Genomic DNA, 20901 nt, shown 5'->3' with positions numbered 1-20901 from the left:
CAATTCCCAATGCCTTGTTACAGTCCTTTATCCTATCTCCCGTGAAATACAAGAGGATCCGCACCCATTTTCTTTTTTTTTTTTTTTTTTAAGATTTTATTTATTTATTTGAGAGAGTGACAGAGCAAGCATGAACAAGGATGGGCAGAGGGAGAGGGAGAAGCAGACTCCCCTCTGAGCAGGGAGCTGATGCGGGGCTTGATCCCAGGACCCTGGGATCATGACCTGAGCCAAAGCAGATGCTTAACCACCTGAGCCACCCAGGCGCCCCTACCCATTTTCTTTCCACCCAATCCTGTTGCTCCTTTGAAAGCACATGTCCTCCCCACATCTTGCAACCTTTCTCTCATATTTAAGGTTCAGTTAACTCCCCAAAATTAACTCTTATGTGAACCTTCCTGTGTGGTCTACTCCCCCTCCTCCCCCTCCAGTCTCAGTTGAAGACCCCTGGCTGTAGACACACCATCACGTGTTTCCCAAACTAGACCCAAGTGACTTACTTTTTTTTTTAAGATTTTATTTATTCATGAGAGACACAGAGAGAGGCAGAGACAGAGGCAGAGGGAAGAGGTGCAGGCTCCATGCAAGGAGCCCGATGTAGGACTCGATCTCAGGACTCTGGGATCATGCCTTGAGCCAAAGGCAGAAGCTCAACCACTGAACCACCCAGGCATCCCTGACCCAAGTGACTTATGAGAAGTAACCTTCATATTCAGCCTCTATGAGCAGTAACAGCACAGTTGAAGTAACTAAGAATGTGCACGGTCACTGGCCCTTCTTGTGATCAGAACTAGAAAGTAAGGCTGGGCTGGGTTGGGCAGGAGGCAGGGTGGACATGGTGGTCACAGTGGCCTGTTACATTGAGTTGGTCTATGTGCCTGGGTACAGTTTGGCTGCTGGCCTCCTTGTTTCCTATAGAGCCCCTGGAGCTACCCCGCCCTGATGGTGTGTTTGGTATGTTTCACTGTGAGGTACTCTAGTGTCTTACAGACTTCACTTCAGGTTTCAAGAGCTATTAATATGGAGAAAGAAAATGAAAAAGGCCACGGATACTACAGAGAGAAAAAGTCAAAGCCCAATAAAAAGTCCCAAGCAGCATGCTGGCTTTGGCATTATTTTGATGCATATGGAAGACTAGTGGAAGTGCTTGTTTAAAAAAAGTTCAGGGGCTCCTGAGTGGTCAACTGGGTGTCCGACTCTTGATTTCGGCTCAGACCATGGTCTCAGGGTTCTGAGATTAAGCCCCACATCAGGCTCTGGGCTCAGCACAGAATCTACTTTTCCCTCTCACTCTGCTCCTCCCCCCAACTTGTGGCTCTGCTCTCTGCAATAAATAAATAAAAGCTTTTTTAAAAAAGTTCAAATATTTTCCCTGGTAACATTTGCAAGGCCACTGATGAAAACAGTGGCCTTCCCCTCCAGTTTTGCTCTTTGTAGGGAGGAGCAGCAGCAGGACAACCTTTTCTTACAGGTACAATCTTACATTTTATGATTAACAAAATAAAAAGCCCTAGAGGTTTTCTCTCACTTCTCTAATATATATGTGTACATGTGTGCAGGATTATTTATGACGGAACAAACTGCTTACAACCTATACATCTTTCATTAGTCAACAAATTATAGTGCATCCATAACTGGTATTTAAGATATGCATTAATATGCAGCCATCAATGTAAATGTGGATTCAACAGAGAGAGATCCATGATGTAGTAGCTAATAAAAAAGAAAAGGATATGGAAACCACAGGTATGGTATCTAATTGTTAACGCACACTTGAGTGCATGTGTGTACGTGTGTCTATACACAGGTCTGACAATATACAAAAGTTCTAGAGGATGGAATTGTGGGTGATTTACTTTTCTGCCTATGCTTTCAACTTTCTCCACAAGATTTCCAAAGTAGCAGTTGTTTCTTTCTCCTCCTAATAAAAGTAATATATTCTCCAAATTTTCCTTTTTTTTTTTTAATTTATTTATTTATGATAGTCACAGAGAGAGAGAGAGAGAGAGAGAGAGAGAGAGAGAGGCAGAGGGAGAAGCAGGCTCCATGCACCGGGAGCCCGACGTGGGATTCGATCCCGGGTCTCCAGGATCGCGCCCTGGGCCAAAGGCAGGCGCCAAACCACTACGCCACCCAGGGATCCCAAATTTTCCATCTTGTATAGGTAACATTTAATAGTCCTATAAATAAGAAACCTTCCAAATACCTGAAAGGCTCATTCCCTCTCCTGCTTCAGATCTTAACTCAAATGATACCTTTTCAGGGGGATCTCTCGAACCACCTGACTAAAACTGCACCCATCCCACCCTCTTGCTCTGTTTTTGGCCGTCATCTACACCATCAAGTGCCACATGTTTTACTTCCTTGTCTATTGTATGCATTCCTCTACTAGCACATTACCTTCCTGAGGGCAGGGAATTTTATTTTGTTCACTGCTATAGCTCCAGAGCCTAGAATGATGCATGATACACAGATGGTACTCACCACATATTTATTAAAATAATGAATAAAAACACATTTGTTTTAAAAGAGAAGTTTTGCCCCACCCTTTTAAAAAAGATTTTTATTTTATTAATGAGAGACACACAGAGAGAGGCAGAGACATAGGCAGAGGGAGAAGCAGGCTCCCTGCAGGGAGCCTGATGCAGGACTTGATCCCAGGACCCTGGGATCATGACCTGAGCCGAAGGCAGATGCTCAACCATTGAGCACCCAGGTGCCCCAAACTTTGTCTTTATTAATAAGAAACAAATGATACTCAGTTTAAAATAACATTTTAAAAAAATGTCATGTCTTTCAATGTAATGTTAGCCCTTTATTGCAGGGACCACTTCAAGTTGATGAAAGCTATAAAGACTCCTCATCCTGCTCCGGTCCACTCCCAACCTCACCACTGCCCTCACCACCACCCCCCCCCGCCCCACACACACACACATAAAATCAAACACAATTTCAGGAGGTTCTGAGACTTCCTTCAAGTCTGTTTATGAACTTCTTAAAGCATCCACTGACCCCAGGATTAGAGTATCTGATTTAAAGTGTTGTGTGGCTTGGAATCATGATTTCTCCTCCTATTCTAATGATTCAAAGGATATATTTGATTCAAATATGTCCTTCCCCACTCACATTAGCCAGTTAAAACATTAAAGGGATCCCTTCTACAAAAGATTCAATGCTTAGTGAGAGTAAGTTCAGTGTTTGCAGTTGAGAAGACGTTAAACATCCAGATGAAAGCTGAAAAATCTAGTTAATAATCCAGAGACTTCCAAAAGTATAGATGTTAATAGAGTGTAGCCCAAATATCTGGTGAGGTGAATTTTTCATTTGTCAGCTGAAGTCTTATGTCACAATCTCAGATAGAGAGAGAAAAACAGGATCTATTCCACGTAGAAGATGCTTTTTGAATTTTATTGTTGAAAGAACAAAATAAAAGGGAATATGCACATCCACCAAAGTGAGGTTTTCCATTAAAGAGAAGAGAAACCATATACTTTGTAATAAAGACCATCCAGCTCAAAATAACATATTAGATCGGTAAAACAACAATAGCGAGTTGACCTTGTGTTTTATTTCAACGAGCACACTTCATTCATCGTCTGCAGGAAAACTAGGCTAGATCTCGATGGGCAACAGTCACAGTTATTAAGCAAGTAAATACGCCACCATTTCCGTGCCCTCCTTTATTTCTTTATGTCTTCAGTCTCATCTGGCTCTTTCTCTTGATGCTCTCTTTCCCACCTCATTTCTTTTAACTCTTGTCTGTACTTCCGTTCAATGAACCGCTTCTGATGGGCCATCTGGGGAAAGTTATCTGACACGAGGAAATACATTTTATACTCAATAAAGGGTAGCCTCTGGTGCAAAGAACGATGCAAACTAAACACACACACATTCACGAGAAACACAGAGCTGTATATTCTAAGGCAGGGGGCAGACAACTGCTCGGTGTCTTCCCTTGGTCTTTTGTCATTCAGAAACCCACTCGTCGTCTGCACCAGTACCCCGACGCTATAGTGCAACATCTGACGTGGATTTGAGTATAAAAGGCACCAAAACATATAGCAGTGTTAAAACACAGATGTGTTGTTTCCAAGTGGTTTCAGGCAGGTTTGAACAAGGTTCTCCTAGTAAGAAGTGATGGTCAGGGAGAGATTACAGAATGTAGCCAAATGGGCCTATGTATTTTTGCAAAGCTCAAACCAAAAGCTCCCAATAATGATATTATCACACCAGTTACCAAGAATTAAATTTTCTGAGAAAAGAGGAAAAAGATCTGAAGGACAGAGGCATTAAGTTATTATTTCTGATCATTCTATTTTTAAAGTTTACCATAAGATTCCCCAATGCTATGTTAGCAACAGCAATGCAGGTAGAGCATTTTTTATTTGGTTAAAGGAAACATGTCACTCAACAGTACAGTTTAAGCTCCATTTAGTCTGATATTTGACCCTGTGCAAGATACAGTGGAAATCTTGGTTAAGGTCTAAAAATGTTACAATTCAGTTGTCATTTGAGGTATATAGCAAGTACATTGGCGGAGTAAGAAATTGAGGATGGAACAAGAAAAAAAGTCATTTTATACACTTAGTCAACAAACACACACTTCAACAACAAACATCAAAAAGGGATGCATACAAAAAAAAAAAAAAAAGGATGCATATAAACATGAATGAGAGCCACACAAGTTACCTGTAACACAGAGGGAAAATGACACTCTTCTCTCTAACTGGGTAAGGGGTTGTTATATACAAGAGTTCCTACTTCATATTTTAAATATGAAGATTCAGAGATGTGAGAGAGATGGCATGTTTGGGGAAGAGCAAGTTTGGCTTTTGTCTGGGTTGAAGAATAACAAAAGGGATTTAAATATACAGCAAATTCCTAAATTATTCTCTCCCTTTTTATATAATGTCCTATCCTCGCCCCAGGGGAGAGGAAGGGACAGGAGCAGGGTGCTAGGAAAAGTATCTGAGAGACAGGCAGTCAATCAGTAAAGACTCTGAATATCTGAGTCACTGACTGATTTTAAACAAGAGATACATAATGACACCTGTATTTTAAAAATAAAACAGGAACCTAATCCTATTCCCTAAATGATATCAAGTTGACCCTATGTATTGTATAAAACACAGGTTTCAAGTACTATAAGTGCTTTTGGAAAAACCAAATCGAATACAAAAAAGTCAGCTGTAAAGCTAGTTACTACAAAATGAACCCTACTTCCTTGGTAAATTCTATTCTAGAACTTAGTTTGCATTAAAAAATCCCACCACTCAGTTCTAACCATTGATAAACTTTTAGAATGTATCCTTACAGTTTCCTAAGAGTTATGGTACACACATACATACATAGTGTAAATGTGCATGTATTATATAGACATATGAATATTTAATCACTCCCCCATGCACCCTTACTTTGAGAGAGAATGGCATACATACATTTTCATGGGTACATTTTTAAAAAAAAACTTATTCTAGTATAAGTATTTCTCTGTATCAGCACTCTAATGATTACAAAGTGTAAGAACACTTGGATAAAAGCAGGAATTGGTCAACTACTGCCCATAGGCCGAATACAGTCCACCACCTGTTTTTGTAAATGCAGTTTTATTGGAACACGGACACATCTGCTCATCTGCATACTATTCATTCCTGCCCGCTACAGTAGCAGAGTTGAGTAATTGTGACAGAGACTGTGTGGCCTGCAAAGCTTAAAATATTTTTTATCTGGTTCTTTACAAAAAATGTTTGCCAACCCCTGCAATATAGCATAGTTTATTTAAGCATTTCCCTATTGTTAAACATGCAGTTTGATTGACTTAATTATTTTTTGGCTGTTATAAATCAAGTTGTCACTATTATCATGGCATGTGAACTGGGGCTCGTAACTCCAGTCATTTCCTTAAGTTTGATTCCTAGAAATGAAGTCTCCAGATCAAAAGGTATGGACTTCTTTAATGACTAGAAACAGACGGTTAAAGTGCTTTCTGGGAGTTTAAATGACTCACTCCTACCAATATGCATGTGGAGGTCAGTCTCTGAACACACCATCTCTCCAGTACTGTTTTATCGTTAAAAGTGAATGAAAAAAACCTCCAAAGAGAACCTTTGGCAATTTTATAGGTCGAAAATGGAATCTCACTTTTATTTCAATAGGTGATTGTGCATTTGTATATAATGAATGAAAAAATTCCCCAACAGAGTTAACTTAAAACTTTCAGTGAAGATTCCATAGACACTGGAACCTGGAAATACAAGCTACTGCCAACTTGTCCTCCCTTCCCTGACCCTAGGAAGCTACTGTCTGCTGATTTCCACTTGACTCCTAGCCCTCTTTCCTTTCCTGGAATCTCCCACACTGAGAATCCTGGGCCTCTTGACTTTAGCTTCCCGCGCTTTGCTCTGTCCCACATTTAGCTGGTACTTGGAGCATAACGGAATTGCACTGTCCTGTTTTGCACAGACTGTGCAGTATAGCACAGTAGACCTCAGAAGAAAAATTCTTTGCATTTAAGCCTTCAATTTACAAAAGACTATACAGTTCCCTACATGGTCAATGACATCACTGAAGTATCCTCCACTCAGCCATCCCATTCCTGGGAATCTATCCCATAGAACCAAAAGGACTATTTAGACATTTACTGTCAACAGTGATTTAAAAAAAACCAGAAAGAGTATCCATCAAAACTAAAAGAGCTGACTAGAATATGGCAAATCCATTGCATGAAATACTATGCAGCCATTAAGAAAGAATGAATGAGGGGCACCTGTGATATATTATTGAGCAAGAACAAAAAGATGCAGAAAAGTGTGTAAATATCTCATTCTCATAAAACAATGGCCAAAAACTAAAAAGAAAAAAAAACCTTCACTTGTATAAAATTTTAGAAGTATAGGGAAATAAATCGAAAAAGATACACTGGGCTGTTCATATGGGCAATCTGGGCTGAGTGGGACTCCACACAAGAAAGGAAAATGAAAATCAAAAAGCATTCAGGAATACTTTTCAGAAAAATTATCAGTCCATTTTATACATATCTTACATTCTACTACATTCTATGTGGAGAGTAATTATGAAGAAAAAAATCACATTTTATCAGTACTTACCGTTTTTATATTTCCCCATTTTCTTTCTATAAAACATGTATTATGAACATATAATTATAGAAAAAGGGAGAGGCTTACATTTTTCAAGTGCATCCATTGCTGCTCCCATTTCTGCTTGCTGAATACTATCAAATAAAATAAAGGTAAAGTGCAGTTTAAAGATTTTTTTCAAAAACACAAGGTATGGCCACACATTATTCAGGTTTTCATGTCTGATGCATAAAATTTTATCTGATTACTTCTGTCACATACTGAATCACACAGGTTAGGACTATACACAAAGGCATGCAGAAACATCATTTATTTGCACAAAGCCTATTGAGGTTATTTGTTCCACATTTTTAATACTGTATTAAAATACCTTCCATTTATATTAGGTCTGAAGTATTTTAAGTTTGAACTTCCTTAAAATAAGTTTAAAAAAGAGGAGAGTTAAAAAAAAAATGTAGACAGACTTCCAATCACTTCTCAGTTTAAGATATAAATTAGAGGGTTCAGAGAAAGACGATAATATACATAATTCTTTTTACCTGAGAGAAGATGTTAGGTAGCATTTCCAACAAAGCTCAAGTGAGTAGCAGTGAGAAATCAAATGTTTAATGGCTGTGTCATGCACGACGTATCTATAAAATGCTTGCAGCAACACTGGGTACCCTGTTGGGTAACTGACACTGGACAGATCTTACCTTTACAACACCAGGTAATGAGGCCCTCTCAAGGTAGCCAAGCTCCTTATGCAATGGCACTCTCACTATCCAAGGCCAAGCTCATGTTTGGGGCTGGGCTTGGTGGGGACATTAATCCTTGGGATTCCCTTTATTACCCTTGAACATTCTATACTCTGAGTTTAAAATGACAGACTGCAAAGTTTGGAAGTACCCAGTAGGGACTTTTCAGACACACAGGATGTTCATTTGAAGAAGTTAAAAGGATCTTCTCTCATACCTTGGTCCTTTCCCACAGCCTATTCTTTCTCCCTTAAAGTACACTGCCACAGTGTAGGTTCTAGCATGGGAGGGTCCTACCGTCTGCAGCGTTCTGAAAGAAAAAAAAGGAACATTAATTATGGTAAGGTATTATTTCATTGTTATTGCTAATATATAACTAAGAAAACGTGTACTTATCACTTAGAGAAAGGTAAAAATAACATGAAAATTAAAGGAGTAAGTTTATTTGCTATGCTGACAAATCTATAGAGAGCTTTTAAAGTAGGAAATTTTTAAAATTCTACACTGGATTTTTATACTTTTTTTTTTCCCCAAAGCATTATAAATAGCACCTGAAGGCTACCAGTGAAGTATAAAATGTCTTAAACAATTTCAAAGCGTGTATACTCCAAGTATCCTAAAACTAACAAACTTTTCAGCAGTGAAAAGTTAACCATCTTAGTCTGTTAATTGTTCTTCAATGCTAATCACAACTAAAAATGATAAATATCTGGGCAATGCATCTCAAGCCACATCTGAATGGTTTCATCCCTTATGAGTTCTCTCCAATGCCTGGTATCTTATCTAAAAGATCGGAAAATGTATTTAATTTCTGAAACATCTGAGATCACTTCAAAGGTAGGCTATAATGCTGAGTACACAACACAACTGCCAAAAAAACAAAACTCCAGGTACTCTGGATTTTAATGACACGGCGCAGATTTCTAATGCAGTAAAACTGATAACTTTATGGAAAAGGGAAATTAAAAGTAGCCAACAAAGATAATGGAACGAACACGGTAATCTTGAAAAAAATATGTAAAACATCCCTGTCATCTTGATAGAAAAGAACAAGTTCATCGTGTACTTGCATTTGGGGGATTTATGAGAAGGGAGCAGAGTCATTTCCTTTGTGTTGATATACTCCGTGGGATGAAAGCACATGGATGCCTTCTTTAAGGCAGCACTTATGACAGTAATCACGCCTGTGCTATGAGAAGTTTATCATCCTCATTTTATTTATTGAACTTTAATTATCACTTTGATGAGGAAATATTTTGAGCCTTTCATGTAATACAGTTTGGATATTCATTATGCTTATTAGGTACATATTAAAGTGCTATTTCTAAACATTTGGGGATTTTTCCCAATAAGTAAAGGAAACATTGTTTAGCAGTGACAGTTTCTTGGGACAATTTATCGTAGCTTGCTGTGGGGTGACTCAAACTTCACTTGGCCTCAGTTCTTGTAGCGAAAAAGCCTATAACGTGTTGTGACTATTAAATAAACACATAAAAAAGGACTTAAAATTCGCAACTGCCACTCTGGTGTTTTTCCTTTTGAAGTTTGAGAAAGTCCACAGAGAGGGGCTTTTATTCCATATGGAACATTTGCACAAATGTGTGCACTTGCAACCATGTGTGTGCACAGACAAGGAGTAAACCTGCATTCAAACTAGATTTTTAAACATCCTTAAAAACACATACCCAGAAAATACCTCGGGAGGCAATCCACCTATTTTGATAATCCTTTCCTTTTGTAATTCCTCTTTGAAAACACCTTCTGAGTCAACAAAGGAGAGTCTCAGGATAATTACTCTACCTCCCAGTAAAATCTCCTGTTTGCATCAAAACTGGTATTATATGTGTAGTGACCTGCATTCTTTTTGAATAACTTCTGGCTACCACTCAGAGGATAATGATTTGTCACTAGAGATATTCAAAAGTACACAGCAGTTTCTGATACACATTCTATAGAAGAAAAACTCCAAATATTTGAGTAACAGAGTGGCAGTGAAGAACTGCCCTGCTTCCTACAGTGGCTGCCTGAGAGAGCACGCCATAGCTGTCAGACAACAGGGACAGAGGCCAACAGGCTTCAAAGTGGAATGGAGAGAGACACCCAAATACTGTTAAAACAAGCACAACCTTCTGATCTAGATGCAAAGCCCAGCAGAGGTTACGAGAAATAAAACAAACATAAAAAGCACAGATAATCAAAGGTGACCCACTTACTTAGAATGAAAAGACTGAGACGCCCAAAGAGATTTCAAGTTGGGCCCAAAGTCAGTGTCAAGAAGTCCCAATCCAGGCCCCTCATCATGATTACCCCAGTGGTTTGTTTTTCCTCCAGACCCCTGGAGCATCGGCTCTGAACTCACTGGATCCAATGCCCGTGAGAGCAAGTACTTACTTGTACAGAGGAATGTCTGGCTCCTTTCCTTCTGTCCTGAGTGTCAAGCAACACTGCTGAAGCTGGGATTTGGGGTCATTCCAATCCTGATTCAAAATAAACTCCTGGAGCAAGTTCCCAAGAAGTATTTAGTAATGGGTTCTGGAATCACTGAGCATAAAGTAGATAACCAATTTAAATTTTATATGAGCTTACTTTTAATCGTGGAAAGAAGCAAACATTCATGAAAGTATGAACATATTCTAAATCCTTATCAATGTACAGCGCTGCAATAAATGCTGAAAAAGAGAATATTTAAAAATAAAACCACAATGCACTGCCATCTCCCAGAAAGAGTAAGAGACCAGACTTTTAAGAAATGTAATGAGGTTTGTAATTCCCAGGCCCTCTTTATTTTTTAGAATTATCGTATCCTCTTTCTTCAAACAAGTATTTCCCTTTATCACTAATATCAGAAGCAACAGCACAGATGTGTGATTAAAAATGCAAAAACCAAAGAGTACAAAGACCAAATTACATTTGGCTAAAGGCTAAATAAATAGTTAAATGACACACAGAATGCTCTCATACAGCAGGGAGAAAATGATTTCTGGGAATACAACCATGTTAACAACAAATCAAAAGAAAACCTAAAGATCAGATGCGACACCAGAATGAGCACATTCTTGGGGCCTGCCATTCTCAACACCAATCTTGAGAAGGTTAGCCATTGACAAGGGGCTATGTTACATTTCATGAACAGATATGGGACAATTTATAGAGTCTCAGGACTATGAGAGACTATAGAGTCTCTGCCCACACAAAGAAAACCTTAATACTGGGCTTAGTGACAACATAATATATCAAATTTGCATTAATAAATAAATGGTGACCCCAGAGAGGACTTGATTAAAAGATACTTTAACCAAGGAAACAAATGGTGAGTTTTTAAAAGGTATAAAAACAGCTTTCACTGAGCTTAAAACAAAAAACAAAAACCCCAAAAACCCTGCCAGTGAAATAGATTATTCAACGTTTTTGTAATTTTAATTTAAGTTACCTTTCTTTAACTGAAAAAGAGGTTCTTTTAAGTTTCTTAGTCAGACTACCTTTGCACTTTGTAAATGAGCTGGTTTTGCACGGTAGACTTTAATACTTGTAATATAATTCCAATAGTCAAAAATATCATAATATATTATTTTAAAGTTCCAAGCCCCAGTGAATGGCCCACTCGTTTTAAACCAGTATCAGAAACAATAAAATTATGTGTATAATCCTTTAGTTAGCCATAATAGGATTATTTATAATGCTTCCAGACCATATCAGAAGTTGCCAAAGATGACAACTATGTCCATAGAGTTTTGAGCTTATTCAAAACAACAGATAATAGTTTTAGTATGTAAGGAATAAATTAGCCTTCTTTCTTCTATGCCCCTGTATAAAGGCTGCTGGGTGGCAAAAAAAAAAAAAAAAAAAAAAAAAAGCTATGAGTCACTTTTACCAATCTCCACACTCTGCTACCATTTCCTATAAAGGATGTGACTGCTGAGCATTAGGATGGAAGGGTACAGAGGCAGGGATGGAGGGCTGATACCACTGAATACAGACTGAACATAAAACTCATTATTTACATGTCTTATTTCCAAATTATTCTACTAATAAACTTTGGAAAAAGCATGAATAAAAATTAAACAGAAAAGGTTTCTTTACTTAGAACATAATAATAATAATGAGAAGTAAGATAAATGTGGGTACATTTGATTTAAATTCTGAGTCTACAGGTTAAGAGAAACTTAAGACTCACATTCCAAAAGGTCTGCCAAGGTCTTGGTCCTAAGGGCCACAGGTCTCTTGGTCTTGTCGTTGGTGATGGCATATTCTTGCATGCCCAGCTCCTCTGCTACCTTGGCCTGAGTTCTGTTATTCACCAAAGAGCTTCGCAGCAACTGACCAAGAGTAATTAAGGGATGTTTAGAAACCATTTCAATGTGGTCTCTCTCCTCCTTCAGTGTTGGGCCCAAACAGACCGAGATCATGTCACTGACAGGGATGCCAAGTTAAGCAATGGTTTAAGTCCTCAACCTCTACCCCCAGGCTGCCGTGACAACCTCCGTGTATTTCCAGCTTCCCCTTTAATAACTTCCTCTGCTCCTGGATTTTACCTAGGTAACATCTGAATAGTTTATTTAGTTGTTTCGTAGCAGTGAGCCGTGGTGAGGGGAGGGTACTAAACTATGATTAAAGATCATACCTTCTGCTAAATGTAATGCTACTAAGTAAAAGGAGCATTAAAATTTTTTTAATCAACATTATTGCAGTATAACTTACAAATGATAAAACGCACCCATTTCAAGTACAATTAGGTGAGTTTTGACAACTTTCTACATTTCTTTCACCCCCAAATAAGTTTCATGTTCCCCTTTGTAATCATAATCAATCAATCCGATGTACCACCCATCCGGCAAACCTGACCTACTTTCTGTCACTGTTAGATTTAAAGGAGCATTTTTTAAAAGTCTACAACTTCAAGTTTCACAGCACTGATGCTAATTTTGATATTATAGGATTTGGGGAAGTAATGTTTTAGTAAGCATTATTTAAAATATTTAAATTATTTATTTAGAGTTTTACTTTTATTATTTTAAAGATGTATACTATATATCCTGAGTCATAGTTTATCAAATTGGGACTCTTCATCTCTAATCAAATTAAAATGGAATTTTCATATTTCAACTTTAAAAATTCAAAACAAAAATTTCTAGTACCAATTTCGGGCAGCAAAGAGTCCTCCAAACACCATCCCAAGTAGTAACATTACACAGCACATGAAAATTACACAACAAACCCATCACAGAGGTTCCCAGACAGCAAGCACGGTTCAAGAATTGAGCACTCGGTAATGGCTCACTAGAGGAAGTGGGGAGGAGCCTGGGGGAAGCAGACAGAAACCACGATGGACCAAATAAAAGCTAAGATTTCGGGGAATAACATACCTAAAACTAGAACTTTTGTCACAACGGCTATAACAAATTTTTGTCCTACTACAACAATCCCTTCCTGCTAAGGACCATCCCTGACACCAGGGCCAAGGCGCGGGAAGCAGCTGTGGGCTGTGCTAGTGTTCTACCCCTGGCCGTTCCACACTGCGCTTTGTTTATTAGATGCAAGTTTTATGCTCTGTGACTCCAGTGTCAACCGAGCTTATGAAAATCAAGATTTATTCTCAATGCCTGAGATTGCATCCTTGACAATAGATAAATAAGAAACAATATGTTCTTAATTTGTCTGACAGTGATGCATGAAGCAGAAATACAACTTGATCTTCATAAGCCATGCCTGCTGTTGAGTTACAGACTATTATTCTTTGTCTCAGCTCCCTTCTTCCTCCTATTTCGCCCAACTCTTTTTCCTCAATATAGAAAATGTTTCATTAAAATTAATATCCACAGAGAAGCTCAATATTAAAAAGGCCTACCATATAATATTAGAAGACCCAACCAACAGGAGCCCATCAGCCTAATATCTTGTAATTATAAAATAACTGAGCTAAAAGGGAGAGATTTTTTTTCATTTGTGTTCCCAATGGGGAGATGGCAGGAGGCAGTTCTCAAAGTAGAGGCCGGGGGAGAACAGGAAGGCTATTTTGAGAATACGGTTGTGCTGAGCAACAGCACCACTGGGTTCTCTCTTAATATGTGCTTTGGTGAAAAAAAAAAAAAAAATATGTGCTTTGGTGAGAAGATAAAGCTCTAACTTAGGCTGCCTATATGGAGTTTTCATGCTTCAAAATCAACGAATCGGAGGTACAACACACAAATGCACACAAAACACCATATATCTCCAGTTACCAGGCCCCGGCAGCTGCCTTCCGGTGTCAGGGCTCCTTCTTTGGTTATTATCCAGTAAGGTTGTCCGATGGAGAAGGAAGAAAGCAGTGAGGATGGAAACAAATGCTTCCAGTTTTATTTAAGATACACCCTGACAGGCCATGAAGCCACAGGGTAACCAGTAGAACGTGATCTTCAAGTTCTTGCCAGAACTCTGAGCCTGAATCAAAACTCAGTGTGGGAGAAGGAAGCTATAAATCATCCATATTTTTGGAGTCAATTTAAATTTAGAAGATGAATTGAAAAGAAGTAAGACCTTGTACTTTACCTAAACAATTGCCAAATGGCAGTTCTTTAAATGTCTGCTTCCACCCTTGGCCTTTGCTGGACTCCAGAATGAATCACACTGTTTGCCAACAGGTGGGATCAAGATGGGGGGGGGGGGGGGTCACAAGGCAGAAAAGCACCTTCAGCTAGTTCAGTGTAAGGGCTGTGGAGCCCAACTCTGTGCTACGCACTGTGCTGACAGCTGAAGACCCCAACATGATCGACACCCACTGCTGCTCATCTCCCAAGGAAGCCACACAAATTGGCCCTTAGGATGCTCTGCGGTAGCTGCTGTGACAGCACGGAGGACACAGGGCACGCAGGAGCCCCCTTCTACCCCAGCCTTCCCCAGAAGCCTCCTGAAGGATCTGACCCCTGAGTAAAAACACTTCAGAGGCTCACTGACCTAGCTCTTATATCAGAATCATAAAGTGCTTCTGAGATACGGGTGCTTGGGCCTCTTCCACGAACCAAGGCGTTAGTATTTCTGGGGATACAACTTGGACATATGCATTTAAAAAAAATTCATGTAGGTAGCTTCTGATGAACAGAGTCAGAACTGGAAAAAAAATGAGGCTGCCAGAGGGGTAGGTGCTATAGTCTAAATGTCTGTGTTCCCTCCCCCCCAAATTCCTACACTGAAATCCTAATCCCTACAGATGATGGCATAAGAGGTGGGTGGGGCCTTTGGGGTGATTAGGTCTTGAGAGTGGAGCCTTCATAAATGGGATCATATATGATCTCTGAGGCCTTATAAAAGAGGCCTCAGAGAGATCTCTAGCACCTTACCCCATGGGAGAGTACAATGAGAAGTCTGTGACCTGGAAGAGGGCTCTCACCAGAACCCAACCAGACTATCACTCTGATCTTGGGACTTCCAGCCTCCAGAACCGTGAGCGGTATATTTCTACTGTTCATAAGCCACCTAGTCTGTGGTATTTTGTTCTAGCAGCTTAAATAGAGTAAGATGGTGGGAAAGGGTTTTCCAGGAAGAGAGAACAGCTTTGGCAAAACAAAGGGCCATGACACAGCAAGGTAATCACTGGATGGGACTGGAGGATAGGTCAGAGCAGAGTCAGGGAGAGCTAATATAGACGAGGCTGGCTGACCTCTGGGCAGTCTTGCAGGTCATGTAAAGAAGCCTGTACTTTCCTGTAAGGGAGAAGGAAGCCTAAAAAGTGTCAAACAGGAGCAGTTGCAATATAATATTCTGATTTTAGAAAGATCATTTTGATGAGTGGATTTGACTGGGACAAGACATATGGTTGGAAAGTCTGCAGACGCTGATGCTATTGATTATTATTTTACAAAGAGGAAATATCTGCTTTTTAAGTAGAATTCTAGAAAATGAATATTAAGTATCCAATTGAGCTTGAGTTAGTTATTAGACTGTTTTTGCAAACAATGCCTTCTGTTAGATGTGGTAATGAAAGGCTAGAGATTTTGGCACCAAACTTCCTGGGTTCAAACTGTGGCCCTACCACTTCCTGGCTAAGTGACCCTGGGTAAGTTACTAAATCTCTCTGAGGTATGGTTTCCTCATCTATAAAATGGAGCAAAGCAGTACCTACTTCACAGGGTTGTAATGTATTACACTGTGATGGCTGGCACATGATCAAAACACACGAAATGTTAGCTGCTGTTTTTACCCACAGTGGCATCCTCATTATTATGCCAGATGAGCTCACTCTTTTGGTTATAGAAAGTTTTAGGAATTCCTCTGAATTTTCCACAGATGTTCTAGATATCAGTCTACATATTGTCCTTGAAGCCCTCCATTTTACCAAGTGCTAGGCTGTCCCTCACAACTTTTTCTTCAACCCTTCCTCCCACCAAAGACAAAATTATACTTGAAATCACCAGAAAAAATGAAGAAAGCTGTAGTCAGGGATTTCTGTGAAGCTGAGAAAAAGATGGCCGAGTCCCTGATGCAATGGCAGGACCAACAGAAGTGTCACATGTCTCCAATTCTGACTTTCAGAATCCAGGGAGTTTTCTACTATCTCGGCACAGCAGTTTCTCATGACTAAACTTAAATTTTAATAGGAAAAAGGTTTATTGGCTTAAAACAAACAAAGAAACATATTGGCATTCTTCCTTCAACCTCTCTATTCGCTTTTGATTCTAAGAGGAAGCCACAGCAGTGGGACATGAGCAACCGAAGAGGGCCACCTAGTGTAAAGTAAGTAGACTGTGATTTATTATTTTAAGGGCTTTAACATAAGAACATGGGGGTGAAAGCAGAATATACTATTAAAAGTGACAGTGATGTACCACACAGGTCTATTACACCAAGAGTGGTAGCCAGATGGTCTCCATTTCCTATGATAATATAAAGAAAAGGTGCACAAATGCTAGCAGGCGGGATGCAGGTCAGATACAAAGAACCAAATTATGTCAGTGACAGAGAAATTCTCCAACAGGAGGCTTGTGGAATCTATCCTCTCAAAGAGATCCTGTAGATGAAATCTGCGTTTGTCTAAATGATTTATGCTTAGTGCTGGCAGGAGGCAACAGGGAGGGATTAGATCACTGGTTCTCAAACTTTTTATTTGTAATCCCTGCTTTCTCATTATCCCAAATCATTCCGCTATAAAAAACCAAAAATGTCTGCAAATTCATTCCACTGATGCACACACCAGTGGGCACTGTGCCTTACACACAGTAGGCATGGGATTAGCAACTATTTTTAGCTCAGTAGCACACAGTGAAGACTAAGAAGAAGGAATGATATAGAGAGAAGAATGATATGCAGGTGTTAAAACCTGCAAGTGTGACAAGACAGGCATCCTGGTCTGAGCTAATGATCTTTGGGACCCTCCCACTACTTACCTAATCCCTACTGGGCAGGTCCTACCCTAAAAAATCAAATACTTCAGTCTATGAAATCAACCTCAGTCCTCCTATAACAATTATCTATGCCTGAGATTCCTTCCCAAGCAGGCCTTTTTGATCCAACTCACACAACACTATGTTTTTCCCCATCAGCATTCAAAACTTCAAATCCATGATTTCATTTGTTCAACTGTCCTATTCCCTGTAAAACAAGCACACAAAGTAATGGCTCAAAGCTAACTAATGCCTCCCGGTGTGAATTAATGTAATTGTGTGTTCTTTAATCACAATAATGAATAATTTGCCACCCCTCTCATACAAATGCAACTGTAGTAAGTAATCCTCCACATATTTTAAATTAATTTTAATCTATAGACATTCATAAATAACAGCCTCCTTCTTTTTTTTTTTAATTATTTATTTATTTATGATAGTCACACAGAGAGAGAGAGAGAGAGAGAGAGAGAGAGAGAGGCAGAGACATAGGCAGAGGGAGAAGCAGAGCCATGCATGAAGCAGGCTCCATGCACCGGGAGCCCGACGTGGGATTCGATCCTGGATCTCCAGGATCGCGCCCTGGGCCAAAGGCAGGCGCTAAACCGCTGCGCCACCCAGGGATCCCCAGCCTCCTTCTTTATACATAAAACAACATGTCACTTCCCTCCAATGCCACTTCTATTTCCCTTTCTATACATCTTAGCTACCTACAAAACTCTTTCTTTTATTTATTTATCAAACATGTATTGCAAGCCTACCATATGGCTGGGCATAGAGTGATACATGAAAACACACTCTCACAGAACTTATAGGTTAGTGGGACAAGCAAATGGAAATCAGTAAGTGCCAGGAAAGAAAAGAACATGGAATTTGACTGAGGAGGCCATCTGGAAAGGTTCTCCTTGTAGCCAGAAGTCAAGCCAGAACTAACATCTAATCAAAGAGTAGGAGACACCAGGCAGATGAGGGTTGGAAACAGGAATAAGAACAGCACATGCAAAGCCTGATGGCAAGAAGGGGCTTGTAGGAACACAAAACAGAGCAGTGTAGAGGCCCATAATGAAAAGAAGAGCATATAGCAGGAGGAGGGCAGATGGGCAACTCAGACCAGCCAGGGCCGTGCTTGTTCTTTAGTTACTATCCAAAGAATAAACAAACAGCACTGGCCTGGGATAGGATGATCATTCATTCAGCCTATCGGCTCAGCACTAATATATGCCAGGAACTCCAAGGACCCAGGGAATCAAGAATGAAGAGAACAGACAAACACTCTTGCCCTCAAGGAATTTATACTCTGACAAGAGAAGACTGAAAGTAAACAAGTAAAATACATAGTATGTGCTAAGGAGAAAATGGAAATGAGGTTCCCAGCTGGAAGAAGGGGACTAGGGACAAGGGGAAGAGGTCACAATTTAAGCAGGGTAAGTTAAAGGCCTCACTGATAAGATAGCATTTGAACCATGCCCTGAAAGACATGAGGAATTTGGCCACAGCATATACAAAGGCACTGAGGCAAAGGCTTGCTTAGTGTTCTACAGGAATAGCACAGGATCCAATGTGAAGAGTCTAGGAGACAAAGACAGTCAGGGAGAAAGGTCATGGGGTCTTGTAGGTAACAACACTGTTACCCTTAAGGCAGGAAATCTTTGGAAGGTTTTTCACAAAAGGAGGGCTGTAATCTGACTTCCCTTTATAAACAGTCCCTCTGGATGATGTGTTAAACATAGACTGATGGCATGGGGGGGGGGGGGGGTTGTTGCGGGGAATGAATCAGCTGGGAGGCTATGGCTGTAATTTAAGGAAAAGATAATAATAGCCTGGGCCAGGGTGATAACAATGGAGGTGGTGAAAAGTAGTCATGTTCTGGGCAAATATTTAAGGTAAAATCAACAGGATATGCTAGCAGCTAACAGGTATAGCATGAAGAAAAGAGGACCATTAAGGATGACTTCGAGGTTTTTGGCCTGTACAACTTTAAGAATGAAATGATCCTTGGTGATATGGAGAATACCTAAAGAAAAGCAGGCTTTGGGGTGAATATCAGTTTTGTTCTGGTCATATTAGGCTTGAGATGCCTAATAGAAATCCAACTAGAGAGTCCAGTATATCTTTTTTTTAATATTTTATTTATTTACTCATGAGACACAGATAGAGGCAGAGACACAGGCAGAGGGAGAAGCAGGCTCCCTGTGGGGAACCTGATGTGGGACTCAATCCCAGGACCCTGAGCCGAAGGCAGACGCTCAACCACTGAGCCACCCAGGTGTCCCTCCAGTATATCTTTATATCTAGCTATTCAAGTGTATGTGAAGATATAAACAAAGAGCCTAGAGTTAAGGCGAGAAGTACAGGTGGAAGACATACCTTAGGAAGTGGTGTGGAGAAGTACTCAAAGCCATGAGATCACTCACAGAAAGGAGGTCAAGAGAAAAGAGAAGAGATCTGAGAAGGGGGGTGCTCCAGCATTTAGCGGTTGGAGAGATAAGAGGAATAACCAAAGCAGACTGAAGATGAATGGTGAATATGGTCATAGGAGCTCTGCTGTGAAAAGACACCACCAGCCACACTGTGAAAATGCATCAAAAGATGGAGTAAGAGTAGATAGACCAGTTAGGAAGCTACGACAGGGTCAACAGGCCTGAAACCTGGGCCAACTGCAGGGTTTCTGCCTGAGACCATGTCCACTGTGGGAAAGCACAGAACTACAAAGGACGGCTTTGCAAACAGTGGCATACGTATCAGGGAAATCTGAACATCCTGCATTGCCTCATGCTTGGTATAAAGGCAACCTTAAGATCGTATCCTGTGCAATTTAATAAATGCCACCCCTTCTAACGGGGTTTGTCAAGCACATTCCTGTAATGTTCTGCTACCGACGCAGAAGCTGCTACAGCAGTCTGGGTGACAGACGTTGGTTGAAAGGATTTAGGTAATGAAGACGAGGCGTTTACTCAAGAAGTAACAATGTCAGGACTTACAAGTGGTCGAGAATATAGGGATGTAGGCAGAGGGAGGAATCAAAGATGACTCCTGGGTTTCTGACAGGCAACACAGGATGGTTGACATTGTCGTTCAATTACTCAGGGAACACTGGAAGAAATTCTAAGTTCATTTGCTCTTGGACATGTGGAGACGCTGAGAGGGCAGCTACCTAGTGGGGCTCAGGAAGAAATGGGACTGAAGAGATCTGTTTGGATGTCATTGTCTCTAGAGTGAAACTGACAGTGCATACATGGAAAAGACTGCCTAGGAGGTGCTCTTGTGACAAGAGACAAGGGCCTAGGTGGGAACCTTTCAGATGCTGGAATCTCCATCAGCTGTACAGAATATGATGAGCCTGCAAAGGAAGCTATGAAAGAGTGGCTAAAGAGGTGAGAAGAAAACCAGAGTACAGAATGACAGAAGCTAACAGAAGCTCACAGAAGCCAACGAGGGACAGTGTTTCAAGAAGGAGGGAGGGACAATTGTGCCAGTACTGATGAGAGTTAATATTTTTTTTTTTTTTTTTTTTTTTATGATAGTCACAGAGAGAGAGAGAGAGAGAGAGGTAGAGACACAGGCAGAGGGAGAAGCAGGCTATGCACCGGGAGCCCGATGTGGGATTCGATCCCGGGTCTCCAGGATCGCGCCCTGGGCCAAAGGCAGGCGCCAAACCGTTGCGCCACCCAGGGATCCCGAGAGTTAATATCTGTTAAAGTATGTATTCAACTG

General features: G+C 40.3%; 1 protein-coding gene and 1 long non-coding RNA gene across 9 annotated transcripts in view; one reads left to right on the top strand and one right to left on the bottom strand.

The window, feature by feature from the left end:
• Positions 1-3394: 3394 nt before the first annotated feature.
• Positions 3395-20901, bottom strand: part of DROSHA (drosha ribonuclease III) — a 121277-nt gene continuing 103770 nt past the window's right edge. For 7 of the 8 annotated variants that reach the window (XM_025436477.3, XM_025436479.3, XM_049109408.1 and 4 more), the window contains 6 exons: positions 12009-12150; positions 10421-10503; positions 10226-10329; positions 8052-8144; positions 7185-7231; positions 3395-3811 (listed from right to left, as the gene is read on the bottom strand). In XM_025436477.3, the coding sequence (XP_025292262.1) occupies positions 3681-3811; positions 7185-7231; positions 8052-8144; positions 10226-10329; positions 10421-10503; positions 12009-12150 (600 nt within the window). In that variant the 3' untranslated portion in view covers positions 3395-3680. Of the gene's footprint in view, positions 3812-7184; positions 7232-8051; positions 8145-10225; positions 10376-10420; positions 10504-12008; positions 12151-20901 lie in introns of those variants that run through there. The other variant, XR_004815002.2, reaches the window with a different exon arrangement.
• The window catches only part of LOC112652851 (uncharacterized), an 84771-nt gene continuing 78946 nt past the window's right edge, over positions 15077-20901 (top strand). The window contains exons 1-2 of the long non-coding RNA XR_003131767.3: positions 15077-15250; positions 16488-16540. This is a non-coding gene — a long non-coding RNA (uncharacterized LOC112652851). The remainder of the gene's footprint in view (positions 15251-16487; positions 16541-20901) is intronic.

The sequence above is a fragment of the Canis lupus genome, chromosome 4, assembly GCF_003254725.2.
Source record: "Canis lupus dingo isolate Sandy chromosome 4, ASM325472v2, whole genome shotgun sequence".
Taxonomy (NCBI): domain Eukaryota; kingdom Metazoa; phylum Chordata; class Mammalia; order Carnivora; family Canidae; genus Canis; species Canis lupus.
This window is presented reverse-complemented; position numbering and strand designations above follow the sequence as displayed.